Source organism: Hippocampus zosterae, chromosome 16 (genome assembly GCF_025434085.1).
Source record: "Hippocampus zosterae strain Florida chromosome 16, ASM2543408v3, whole genome shotgun sequence".
NCBI classification, from domain to species: Eukaryota; Metazoa; Chordata; class Actinopteri; order Syngnathiformes; family Syngnathidae; genus Hippocampus; species Hippocampus zosterae.
Window position 1 is genome coordinate 14,118,370 of NC_067466.1, and position 13,916 is coordinate 14,132,285.

Consider the following 13,916-nt stretch of genomic DNA (forward strand, 5'->3'; position numbering starts at 1 on the left):
TGTGTATGTTTGTGACCAAGTTGGTCATGCAAATAGCCTTGTTTAAAAATGTTTACACAAAATAATAGACAGCATTTCTTTTTCACACGCGCGCGCACACACACACACACGCACACACGCACACACACACGCACACACGCAGACTTGCTATTTGTTCCACTAGTCCAAAACAGTCTTTGACTCAGATTTTACAGTGTTCCTGCAGTTACGTTTTTGACCACAGGGTGTCAGTAGAAATGTGAATAACTCCCCTGTTACTTTGTGTAGTTTTTACGTCAACTTTAACAAAACAAACTTAAACCGCCGCAGTTTACCAAGACGCCACACAGTTCGGCGGTGTCTCGAGCTAGCAGTGAATAACATGTTCGAAAAGGGTTCCATGAAACATATATCCTTTATCATGACGGAAATTTAAATCGTTAATGTACAGGCTGGCTCACTTTTTTTTTTTGCCAGCTCACACTTGTATAAAAACAACAACACAATTTATTGTGGTACATTTCATTTCTTCCAGCAAAGGAGATACACTGGTCTCCCACAGTTTAACAAGAGACCTTTGAGGAGTCTCAGTAACCACCCTTTCTCTTTTAAAATGACTTAATTTTTTTTAGCTCGTTCACATTTAACTGTAAAATTTTGCTACATAGCCATACATTATATATATTCTCACAGCACAGAGATGAAATAATCTGTTCAAATCACCGAAATTGTTTTATTTTACATTGGGTGCTTAAATACCTGTGGCTGTTTTTAATCTGCATAGAATCATGGCTAATGCTTCATTACAGGGTCTTTTTACATAATGATCCTCATGTTGCTGCTGTTAATTTTTTTTTATTAACGCAATTACCCGGCTCTTATTGGACTGGGTCAGAGGTCTAATTACCCTGCGTCATGCCGGTAAATAGTTGGTGCCGCCGAGCAGGTGGCCCTGGAGGTAAGAGGGAGACATGGGGCATACAGAGGCAGGCAATTACTGGATGAATTTCACTTTAATAAATGTTGGGCTGCATTTGGAAATTCAGATAACAGAGCTTTCTGCCTAATGCGTGCTGCTCCGAGGCCACTTGTGCAAGGAAATGATCCCAAAGAGGCTTTAATTAACAGCAGCTACATGATCCAGGCAGTGCGTGACAGAATGTGAAAGTGTGGGGGAGAGCACACGGCACAGGGATAATATGAAAATTAGTGAGGGGGAGGGAGGGGTGCGCTTGAAAAGTGGCCGCCAACTTTTATCTGTATGCAGGTTTAAAATCAAGAATCTGCTTCTGAAAAACTGGTGGCGGGAAAAAGAAAATGCATTGGAAACAGTCCATATGAATTTATTTTATGGGTGGGGGGGCATTAGTTTTAAAAGTGTTTTATTTCACAGCCTGTTGTCAAGTCTTTGTTCGTAAAAACACATTTAATTATCAAAAGGCAGTGAATTAATCAAATTGGAGTATTCTGGTGAAACTTAACCAGCGATATCCAATTGAAGGAAATCATTGTGACGATGCTTTTGCATCTTCTCACGCACTGAACGAGCAAACGATGCGGGAGCTCTTTGTAAACGTGCTGGTGGATCGTCCAGGGCACGTTGAACGGGAAACGCGCAGTTGGCTTTAAAATATAAGCTTCCCGGAACTTTTCGGACACGCCACAATCAGTCATGCTTTGAAATTTGGATTTCAGTTTGCCATTTGTATATCAAGAGTCATTACAAGAATCAAGTTGTCACTTGGCTATTCTGAGAGCCATCGTAGATTTTATTTTTAATTTCTCGCCCCCCCCCCCCTTTTTTTTTTTTTTTTGGCCACGCTGCCCCCAGTCTGTTTGATTATTCTCTCACAAAAAGTTGAGAATGGCTACTAACAGGAAAAAACGCCATTTAGTCAAACGGGTTTGTGGGTCTTTTTTTTTGTTTTTCCTCCCCCTATACGCAAAATAAAACCTCAGACCACCCAAACATCTAAAAGTGAACAGTGATTAGTCGTACTCGCAATTTGCAGCGGCTGCCCGTAGTTTGTGTTGTTGTTTTTAGGCTGGCGGAATGCACGCACAGTGAGCTGAGCAGGCAGTGGTGTAATGGCATGTTTGCATCCGTGCACCCGATTCATTATCGCACATTTGAAGCAGAGAGTTTGTTTGGTCCCGCAGCCGCTGTCGCTTTCCCTGTTTTCAGTGCCTCGCACGAGCTGCTCCCAAGCGCCAACCGGATCGGGCTGCGGTGGTTTTGTTGTATGTGTGTGTGTTTTTTGTGTGTGCATGCAAGGTCCTCATGGTTTTACACGCGGCGGTCTCCCTCCACTCTCCACCGGTGCTAAAAGCCCAGAAACAGAACGGTAATTGCCCAATTAGGGCCCTCGCGCCGTGGGCTGCGGAGCACTATGCGCCTCCACATGCTCACAGAGTCAGATAATTGAGATGAAAGCAAATGAACGGATGGCAGACAAACAAGCTACTAGAAAATAATTACTTGGAGTGTTTCTTTTCAGTACCCGTACAGCGAATTTCATTATTGTCAATAGCCTCTAAAGCTGCTCGAAATGCCGGTATTTGTCATATTCATCGAGACTTGATAATGACATTAATTTGTCTTAATGGCTCGGTTCTATTGTTAAAAATAGTGAAATGAGGAGAAATTGTCTTTGCTCGGCAGGTAGAGAGGACTTCAGCACACTCCTGGCCAGCACGAGGAGATAATTTGCCGTGCTTGTCAAATTTCAAATAATTTGTTACACGGAACATGAGTCATGTTAATACCATTAATGTCCATTTTCCTTGAAATTCATTACTGCCCTTTCTCTCGTCTGTTGTAATGCCTTTGCCATTTTGCGGGGCTTCAGGTTATTGCGGCGAGAGTGGCTACAACGCGGACCATTTTGTCTTGTGCACAAATTTAAAAAGACGCGTACCCGCTCCTTCCCCCGACGTCTCATATTGGCTAATTTACAATCTCGCATTCTCGACAAAAGTCATGTTCATCAGCTCGGGAAGATTCTCGAAGATAGCTTTACTTCCATCCGGCACATATTCACTTAATTGAACCGTTTCGGGTCATAAACGCAGCTTCCGATTTTGGGAATGACCAACGATGTGGCACTGCAAATTAAATGCGAATAACCTGAAATATTGCCCTTCAAACTAACGTATTGACACGACAGCAGTGACAACACAAGCAGCACATGACAACCTGTTATGAGTCTGTGAAGCAGGAAAAAAAAAGACCCCGCCCCCTCCCTCCTTTGAAAACATGTCATCTATTTCAGAAGAGAATTTCTCGCATTAACATTTCCTTTCAAGGACAAAATTAATCAAGGCGCCTAGTCAGAGTGTGGTCGCGGGCATCCAATTGCCCAGCCCTGAGCTCACCACGATTCCTCTGTGATAATGATGATGACAGAGATGGAGACGCATTGTTGACCTTAGTTTCCACAGGCAGATCTTTTCGATTTTCTGCCAAGGAAGTCATACATACAAAAAACTGTTGTTGTTTTGTGTGTGTGTGCGTATACAGAGAGGTTCTGGTTATGATTGCTTAAAGCGGAACCTGGTGATTCATTTGACTCCAGTTTGGAACATCTTATGTAACGTGTTGTGTAATACTTTATAAACTGTTTTTGTGCTTTTCCACCGTGATTGAAAAAAAAATTGTTGGTTTTCCTTGAAAATGGGGGTGGGGGGGGCAGTACATGATTACAAACATTTGAAATGCATATTTCAGAAATTGCTGTGGTGGATCGATTGGCTGGTTTCTAATAATGTCCTAGTGTTGTATACATATTTTTAATTTTTTTAATGGGGAATCTGTTAGTTTGATGTCTTTTTGGGAGGTTCTCAGCAGTTTGTTATTCATGCCCCTCACCAAAAAAAAAATAAAAAAATTGACCATCGTCATGCAAAAACGGCCTGCATGTGAGGCACGTGAAGCCAGCATTTAAATGAAATTTAAAGGACTCGATGAGTGTCTCATTTAAATAATTCATTGGTGGTGTATCTCCACCTGCTTCAGCCTCCGCGCCGGCGTCTGAATGGTGATGTGTGACACACTCCCGATGAAAAATAACAGCCGCCCTCAGATCTGCACGACGGCCGATGAAGAATCGCTGACTTTTATTGGCGGCGAATAAAAGGATGCGGTTGAAAGAGTCAAAGGCTGGCAGAGAGAGAAGGATTCAGAGGGTGGGGCGGAGGAGTGCAAAACAAGGCCCCCATCCATCACACGAGTTGAGGAGACGCATTCCAGCGCCCTTAGCGAGAGGATACATTCACTCAAAGTCACAAAAGAGGAGGAATCTGGGAGAAGCTGGGAGGGGCACCCATCAATACCCAACCTCACCCTCGGGCTCTCTGAGCGCACCAACTCAATGCGCCTTGCAGCCCAATTCACTTGCCTCTATGGGCATGACAAATGTACATTTTACCGCCCGTGAACGCGTTGATGCTCAAAACAACAAAAACGGACAAAAAAACAAACTCGCGGCACGGAGGCGAATAGTTAACCAAAATTTTTCAACTGGCCTTCCCTAGCTGCCCTCTCCGGCCCCTCCCTCTTTCTGTCCGCCGGCCCGTCTCTCTTTCTCCACTTCGTCCCACTCATTAATCGGGAGTTGCAGAAATTTGGGGCCGGGGTGCGAGGATATCTCTGTCTGGCTGAGTCGTGGGGATTTTAGGGTGGAGGGAGCAGGTGATGGCTTTCTGGAGTGCACTCATTTACACTCCTCCTTTTCTCTCGCTGAGCAGCGTGAAGAGGTGGGAGAGAGGAGGAGGGTAGGGGGGGCACTTCCCCTCACTCCTGTGAGCTGCACCTGCCAGGGGTGAGAGGATCAATGGTGAACTCTGACCCCGTACCTTTCACAATGCCCGCTTATTACTCCTAGCATGTAATGTATACGCCGTTTGTCGAGGATGCGCCACAACTGTACCGTTCGGCGCCGATGGCGGCGCGGGTTTGAAGTTGTGCATCGCAAGATACAACCTCATAGGCCCATGTCAACATTGAGGGAGTTTCCTTCACTGGCTGATGAAGTAAATGAGTAATCAATTCCAGTGAGTTACAAACTCTAGAAGTTGGCCGCAAACTCAACGGAGCTCACTTCACAACAAGCAACAGTTCGACTGATCGTTAACGGTTGTTCAAAAGGAGGGGCCTGATATCGTTGATAGCCACTCCTAGCTGGAGCTTACTTTCAAGCTAAACGTAAAGCAAAGAGAATTGCATGTGGATTTAAAACTACCGCATCACTTTAAATATCCATTCATTCATCCATCCATCCACTTTGTGAACCGCTGAGCTGCTAGCTTAATGCTAACACACAAGTCAAAACACCGTAGACAGGCTAACAAATAGCACCGATGAGCAACGGACATTTGAACATAAACGGTGAAGCGATATATGTAGACAGACGATAACAAAATACTCACAGGCATTCTTTATCCTCTGCACAAAATGACTACGACAGCTTACTGTCTGAGTTGGTTCAGAAACTTCGAGTGTGTCCCTTTCTGTGTTATGCTGCCCATCGGTGACCAAGCCCGATCAAGGGATAGAAGAATCTTTCTCCTGAATGTTAGGCAGCAAAATAGTCTGAATCAACTGCCCCTCTGCTATCCACTTTGCATCAATTTCTTCAAGATATGCTAAATTCCTCCAGATCAATTAACCAACTAAACAGTTCTGCCTTTTCCCAATGTAAACATCATTACTTGCCAGGCATTGTATTGAATAGCACACAGCTGTCTTCACTGCTTTTTTTTTTTTTTGGAGCGGGGCGGGGGGTCACCTGTTGCTTTTTTTGCCATTCCAAAAATGCCAAATATATGACACGTTCCCTTTTACATCAGTGACCAAATGACTGTATGGTGTCGGTGTTTTCCAACTGGTGCTCATTATAAATAGGAGGCCTCTTGGTTTTGTTGTCTGGCAGCTCATTTTGTCCTTGAACCAAGTATAAACACTGATTATTCAGAGTGCACAGCTCCATTTTGGACTCTGCCGTGGCGTCGGAGTAGTGTGAAACTCGGCGGACCCCTGGCCTTGACCAGCTGAGAGCCAGTGTGTCGGTTTCTATGGTAATGGTGAAAAAGTAACTACCTCCCAGCAGCGCCCCCGCCGCGTGTCGCCTCCCCAATGGAGCGCATCTGCAGAATACGTGGGGGCGAGATGGGCAGTGACCCGTCATCACACCGACTCTCACGCATGTGCTCGTATATAGACATTGAATTCACCTAAATTTTGTTTTCGTGCCGCATGTGTCATAACTCTTAAGAGTGAGAGAGAGAGGGGGAGGGAGAGGGAGAGAAAGAGTGAGAGATTCCCAGTTCAGTCAAAAGTGGAGCATGAATGGAGTTAAAAAAAAAAGGCTGTCATAAGGATGGAGTGTGTGTGTACAACATCAAAGTGGGGGAGCGTAAGAATCTTACCAAAGAAGATTTCAAATCAAAAATCAACCTGAGACCCATGTACTCGTTTGTATGTCCAAATGTGTTTTTCATTGCTTGTTAAAACATAAAAATGTAACTCTGCCTGACATACTGTACTGTATTCAATCATTGAGCCACTGCTAATTTTGTTCTTCTAATGAGCTTTTTATATGGTAATTTACATTATTTTAAAAAAAAAGTGAAAAGAAGCATCAACAACAATCAATGCATTTAATGGCGGCCTTGGACTATCTTGACAACCTTCGGCCAGAATGTTTTTAAACGCCTTTGTCCACTTTTCAGAAGTCAGAGTTTGTGTTGGCAGTCAAACGGCTTCACTGTGGAAAAAAAAAAAAATGAAGACCGCTCCGAAACAAAGGCGACCCCTGAAAAGAAACTAATGTGAGATGAATGGGAAGGAAATAGTCCAAACCCCAGGAGGTCATTAATGAGAAAACCATAAACTTTCAAAAGAGTCACACTGGCTTGTTTGTTTCCTTGAAGCGTCCCAGCTTTGAAACTTTAACCGCTTGCGTGCCTTGACCTCCACGAAGGTAAATCTCAATAACGCGCAGAGCCGAAAATGTGTAAATGGTGTTTGCGCGACTTCTTTTCTTGGGAGTGTTTAGGCACTGCTCTTGCTGCTCTCTGACCTCCCTCCTCCCTGACTCTGACCCCCCTCTGTGGTTTCCCATGAGCCTCCAATTGACTCAATTAAGTGAACACACAACTACCATATGCTTAAAGATGTTTGTTCTCACAAAACGGCCTCGCAGCTGCATCGAGGACGCTCACGGCAGTGGGAACTTGAGCGAAAACGAAACGTCCTCCCGTCCTGCGTCCCTGTGATCTTTTGTCATTTGAAAGAGTGTCCCGTGGAAACATCAGAGTGGCCAAAAATGGACAGAGAGAGAAAAGTGACAATGAAGGAAAGTTAGCAAAGTGAATGAGGGGAGGATCAGGAACGGCGAGTGAAAAGGAGGGAGGGGCGGCGAGTCGCCATCAAAAGTTGTTCGGCGCCATAACTCCTCTTTGTTTTGGCCACAATCACGTCTCCGGCATGTTGGCCCGCGGCATGACATTCGGCGGAGAGAAATAAGGCAAACAGAACATCGCAAAAGGCGCTTCGCCTTGCCGCCTCGGGCTTTTGTACTCGCGGGGGACTGTTCACGGTGCAGCCGAGGGCACAAAACGTGGAACAAAAGGGGCAGTGTGGAGGAAGGCACTATCCCTGACATCCCCAGCACTTTGAACAACTTGTCAACGTGGACACTCAAGCGCCTCCACTCTGTCACGTTGGTGTACAGAGCCCTTGAAAGCCCTTGCTGACCTGCCCATATCCCTTTGCCGGGGTTCAAATGGCAAGAAGCCTTCATTGTGTCGGCGAGAGTTCATTAAATTCATTGGTTTGACCTGTTATTTCTCGGCCAAAAGTCTGCTGATTTGGAAAAATGTGAGTCAGCCGTACGTAATCGCCTCGTGACCTTTGCAGGGTAAAAAAAAAAAACCCAAAACAAAACAAAAACCTTTGAAGAGTTTTTCAATGCTTTTATATGGATGGAGTCAAAGGGAAAGTTGGAGACATATCTATAGCAGAACAAATGGATTGACATCAAAAGGGAATTGGAAATAATATAAAGATAGTTACACTTCTAATGGTTCTGGGGGGCTACCCCTCCCCAACCCCCTCCCTACACTTAATATTTCGACCTAAATGCATTTACCAACTCATTCTTTCCGTTGATTCCCCACAAGTGAAGAGATTGGTCTTGGAGAATCGAATACATGTTCTGAAAGGTTCGTGGCGTTGGCTTGTTGAGATGTCGGAACACGTCGTGGAAAACGTGAGCCTCTTCGTTCCCATACCGTGGCCACATTTAGATGTAAATTGGCTCATTAGGATGGCCACACTCTCAAGTTTGCATTTATCTCCCATTTATTCTTGTCATACACTTGCCAGGCTGCGCGACAACTTGGTCCTGAGAAGATGATTTTGAAAAGCTTTAAAACTCGATTGAACTCTTGAAAAGAGACGTTAGTGGATCAGGATTGAATGATAAATACAGGCAATTGATTTGTAGCGCTTTGCTTTCAATGCAAACCATCTAGATTCGATTTCTCAAAACCGCATAGGCAAAGCTGCCTCTGCGATCCTGCTTTTTGTACCTTCATTGCTTGACTTTAATGGCTCGGGTACACAAGTTGGTCCTGAAAGGCCAAAAAATGTTTAGTCCTATGTCAGGGCCTTTTCCGACTTCGACAGGAACAGCAGAGTAGTTTTTGGATTTGGTGCTCGATCCACCCGCGATAGCTCTTTTGTTAAATAAGATAGCGGCATGAACTAATTTCCGTCAAATGACAATTAATTGCTCTGTGAAGTTGTTGCCAGGCTGTTTCTGTTCGCCCAAGTGTCCCTGACCCACAAAAATGCTCTCCTCGTCTTGGGCACTTGCCTGTTTTTCACACTAGTCATTAATGTCAACAGTACTTTCAATTTATTATTATTTTTAATTCTTTTCTCAAGTTTCTATTATAATGTATGGGTGTGGACGGACACAGTGATTTTCAACGTGGCAGATCTGAACGGCATCTTGAGTGGTTGCATCTTAACATTTGATTGCTTGTGACGACTCATACGAACACTTGAACCAATAACTTGCCATACTTGGAAAAATCTGGGCTTAAGCTTTTACTGTGTAGCGCAATTGTCAAACCGACCTCTGGTCTTCTCTCTACGTGGCACAAAAGAGGTTATTCAGTCTTGTCTCGGATTTAAAGTTGTTTGCGAAGTGCACTCGGCAGTCGCGTCTTGGGAGTGCACAGCCGCACTGGGACTGTCGGTGGGACCAGTACTTGACCCAGACTCCCTCCGCATCAGAGAGATCCTTATCTGAGGTTGAGTGATGGGTTCAGAGACCGCGTAGATCAAGTTGAGAAACTGTGAAAAAATATATATATTTTCAAAGTCCATTCAAAACAAACAACTCAAAAACCAAATCAGGCATATTTCTTTCTTGTCCTCAATATAAGGACACACTTCTTATTTATTGAGGGGTCTGATGAGACCCCTTCAATTTTCCACTTCATTTTACCTGTTGAACAATTGCATGTTTGAGATTTACTGGGAACAACCCAAAAGGAATTTTATGTTCCAGTGTGATAGTGGATTAAAAAAAAATCGAACTGTTTGGAGAGTGTGGCATCTTCTGTTTGGTTTTCTGGTCTTGTTTCACCCTTTGTATGGAGTTTGCATTTTCTCCCGTTTCCTTCCACACCCCCCCAAAAAAAATTGATCGAAAATAGCCATGGGGTTGAAAAGGTAGAGCAAAATAATAAGTAACATTCATAAAAATTCATAGATGGGGTCTTTTGCGTTGTGGGTTTATTTATTTGACCCATTTTTGGGGTGGGAGGGGGGTTAAATGAATAGCCCAAAGAGTTGGGTCGGCCACTTTTTGACCCAACTGTTTTTTGTAGTTTTATCGCAATGAGATCAGTACAAAGCGCATTACACACCCAAAAAGTACAAACATTGTTAGTGACGTAACAACGGCCCGAGATGAAAACTTGACGAGTCCACCTTTCAAGCGTGTTGCCATTCGAGATATCAGTTTTTGCAAAGTTACATGGACTTATGAAACCCTGTGCAATTCTGGATCATACCCCTCTGCCCCCCCCCCCTCATTTAATTAACATCACATTTTGAAATGTGGTGCTAGCTTGATTCCCTTTCTGTAGAACATTAAACCACAAGAGCACATTCACCTGTGGAGGAGCCCCCCCCCCCCCCCCCCCGGCATCCCTCCCCTACGCGGTGTTACCGAAGCCCTCTCGTTTAAAGATTCATTGGTCCCTATAGACTCCAGCAGCCCAAACATATTGCGCCATTCAGCCGGTACTTATGTGTCATCTGTTATCTATTGCGCTGGTGTTTCTGGTGAGCATATGAATGATAATCAGGGCCTTTGTGTGTCCAGAGAGGTGCAGCGGGATCTGCGCTCTGTGATGTTGCCTGAGGGGGGAGATTAGGAGGGGCAGCCGGCCCTCTGTGTCACGTCGACAGTCACAGCGCTCATCGTCGGCCGGGCCCAAACCCCAGTGGGACCTTAAATCCTGTTACACTGTCAGCTAAAACCATCATTTGTATTAGAGATGTGTGGGTGTTTAAGTGCGCGTACATATTAAGTGAGGGGGGATAGTGTCTTAAAACGATGAATTATTCATACCAAAAGAAAAGGAGATATTGACTACATCTCCATAAACAGACTGCGCTCTTTATGTCAGCGGGCACGAGATCTTTGGCTATAATTGCATAAAAGCCGGTGAAAATGCTCTCCTCCTGCATCACAGCAGGCACCGGTCAGCCTTATCGTCAGGGGTGAATTTGAGTGACGGCAATTGTTCCAACTTAATGTCGTATAAATAATTTACTCTTTGCGGTGTCGATTCCTCTCTCTTTTATCCAAGGTGAAGATTCTCCAAACAGCTGTAAGTCAGTTTCGCTTGGGGCATGGTTGTTGAAGTGCAGGCACACGGGCCTCGTGATTTGAAATGTTGATTATTATATTTTTTTTTTGTGTGTGCAGAAAAAGTACAGTGCTCTAAAGCGAGCATGCAGGCTGGATTCCCCCCCCCCCCCCTCAGTAACAAGTGATGGTGGAGAATGAGAATCTTTGCACTTCTGGCCTGCGCCTCCAGAGGGAGGTCAGAACTATTTGTCAGTCTCCAGTTGGGATTGCAAATTGGAATGAGCCTCCCTGCGTGATGACCCGCAGAACTTCCATTCCTAACCGCGGGGGTGACTGCTTCACGTCATTTGAGAATTGATGTGGCGACCAGCAGCTTTCTGTTGAGCCATAATTTAACCGGACACACATTTCATCTTCCCTATGTGGTTTTAGAACGTAATCTGACACACTTGGCCCATTGACTGATGTGACCGTTACAGCTGTGATTTTTTTTTTTGTGTCCAACACCTGTCTTGATCTTGTCACAAGTTTCAACGAGGTTGCCATGCTAATTAATGAGCAAAGGCATTTTTTTTGATATCCTGTGATAATAGATCTCATCTCAGGGTTTAACTGCTCCTAATTCACTGTAATGCTGAAGCCTAATGACAGGTCTAAGGTTTATTGCGCATTAGCGGTGTGATGCTGAGCACATTACATGTTGCTGGGCCTCTTTTTAATGGCCACGCAGACACCATTTATCCTGATGTGTTTCGAAGTGGATGGCCCAAAAAAAAAAAAAAGCCCACAAACAATTATTTGAAAGCAGTCTGACGGTGGGCTGTGTGTGCATGCAGGGCACTTCTTGCCTGCTCCGTGTTTTTGACGTTAATGATCTTAAAAATGTCCAACTTTTTTTTTTTTTTTTTTTTAGTGTTGGGGAAACTTGTCCTGTCTTTGAAGGTCGTGTTCAGAGCGCCTTAAAGTGAAAGAAAATGTTTTCCTATTAGCTAATTGAATGAGAGCGCAAAGCGAGGCCGGGCTGCTCCATGACAGAGTCGCCTTTGTTACGTCTATCCGCCGCTGTCACACACTTTAATTCGACTCTCTTTCTCCCTCATTGAAAGCCTCCACAATGACATTCAATAAGGGCCGCCGAGTGAAAACCTGGTTATTTTTACATATTCTTCCAAACCACCGCCCCTCCCGCCCGCGACTCGGCAGGGGCCCGAGCAAAGGAATTAATCACCGCTCTTTAACAGAACTGCCTTCAGGCGATGACTTGTCCCTTTTCTTGTGCCTAGAAAATGACACATTAACCCTAAATTGGTTTGCATAAACTTTACATTCAGCTGTTGCGTACGTATATATATAGTTTAAAAAAAAAAGTCAAACAAACGTTTCGGACGCATCTCCCCGCAAATGGTGTCACCGAATAGCGTGCGCAAATGTCGAGCTTGCTTTTGCGCCACGCACCTCTCATTCCTGTCAGGCTGAAAAAAAAATCCTCGAATCCCGACCGCCGGGCTTTCTGAATGTGACAATCGAAGCCCGTGTTTTATGATAAAAAATAAGAGCGATGATAAAAGGCCCAATGGGGCGGTGCCGCCTCTCGCGGCGTGGGTGGGGCTGACAAGAATAGACTACATTATGCAGTTCATTTAGTTAACAAGTGAAATAATGGGGAAGCGTGCAGTGGGAATGCCGAGAGAAAAGCACAAAACCCTATTGAGGGCTCTCGGCCCGCTTGCAGCGTAACCGTCACATGGCCGAAGCGGCTCGGCGGCGCCTATTTAAAGGAGCCCCCGGCGCGCCTTCAGCACCACTTCGCTGTCCACCCTTCCACGCGAGAGCACGCTGCCACGTCCCACGCCTTTTTTTTCCCTTCTTGCGGCCGCACAACTTCTACCCGCTACCATGCCGAGGTCTTTTCTCGTGGATTCGTTGATTTTAAGAGAGGCCAACGACAAGGGGAGCGAGAACAGCCCGCCTCTTTTCCCCTACGCGGTGCACTCGCCGGGCCACCCCGCGCACGGGTTGCCGGGCTCCTGCCACTCCAGGAAGGCCGGGCTGCTGTGCTTCTGCCCGCTGTGCATGGCCGCCTCCCAGCTGCACCCGTCGCCGCCCGCGCTGCCGCTCCTCAAAGCTTCCTTCCCGGCCTTCGGCTCGCAATACTGCCACACGGCGCTGTCCAGGCAACACGGCTCATCCAACGGCATCAACCTCGCCCACGGAGCCGCCATGTACCAGGCCGCCTACGCGGTCCCGGATCCGCGACAGTACCATTGCATCTCCATCGGTGAGTCCGTCGCCGCGTGCGCACTTTCTCCTTCCCTCGTCCCCATCCCGTGCGTGTACTTACTTGACCACCCCGTTTCGTATTTTGGCAGAAAACGGCAACGGCAAAGTTCAGAGCAGCAAACGCATGCGCACGGCCTTCACCAGCACGCAACTTTTGGAGCTGGAGCGCGAGTTCACGTCCAACATGTACCTGTCCAGGCTGAGGCGCATCGAGATCGCCACCTACCTCAACCTGTCCGAGAAGCAGGTCAAGATCTGGTTCCAGAACCGCCGAGTGAAGCACAAAAAGGAAGGAAAGAGCGGATCCGGCGGCCCACGGACTGCCACCAACGGCTGCAAATGCTCGTCGGCGGCCAGATGCTCGGAGGAAGAAGAGGACGACATGCCCGTGTCTCCTTCTTCATTCTCCGAAAAGGACGACGTGGACTTGTCCGTCTCCCCCTGAAACACCCGTCTGGACGATTTATGATTTTTTTTTTCAAATGTAACATGAGCCAAAAAGACTGTTCCACTTTTGTAAATACAAAGAGAATATTTAATCAGGGAATTGTCCTGAATGATTGTATAATTCTGTATACATGTTGTACGTTTTGTAATGTAGTTTTCTTTTTTTTCCTTCTGAAAACGGTCCGTTTGTTGTTGCCGAAACCTTAAGTATGGGAGGCATATTTGGAAAGGCGAACCCTTGCGCCCTTTTTGAGCTCGGACTCAAATCCTATGATTCAATGTGATTTCAAGCTTATTTATTTATTTAAAAATGTG

General features: G+C 45.7%; 1 protein-coding gene across 3 annotated transcripts in view; it reads left to right on the top strand.

Annotated features, from left to right (window-relative positions):
* The window catches only part of gsx1 (GS homeobox 1), a 26,153-nt gene extending 12,521 nt beyond the window's left edge, over positions 1 to 13,632 (top strand). For all 3 annotated transcript variants that reach the window (XM_052046733.1, XM_052046734.1, XM_052046735.1), the window contains 2 exons: positions 10,383 to 13,152; positions 13,244 to 13,632. In XM_052046733.1, coding sequence (XP_051902693.1) covers positions 12,771 to 13,152; positions 13,244 to 13,599 — 738 coding nt within the window. In that variant the 5' untranslated portion in view covers positions 10,383 to 12,770 and the 3' untranslated portion in view covers positions 13,600 to 13,632. The remainder of the gene's footprint in view (positions 1 to 10,382; positions 13,153 to 13,243) is intronic.
* The last annotated feature ends 284 nt before the right edge of the window (positions 13,633 to 13,916 follow it).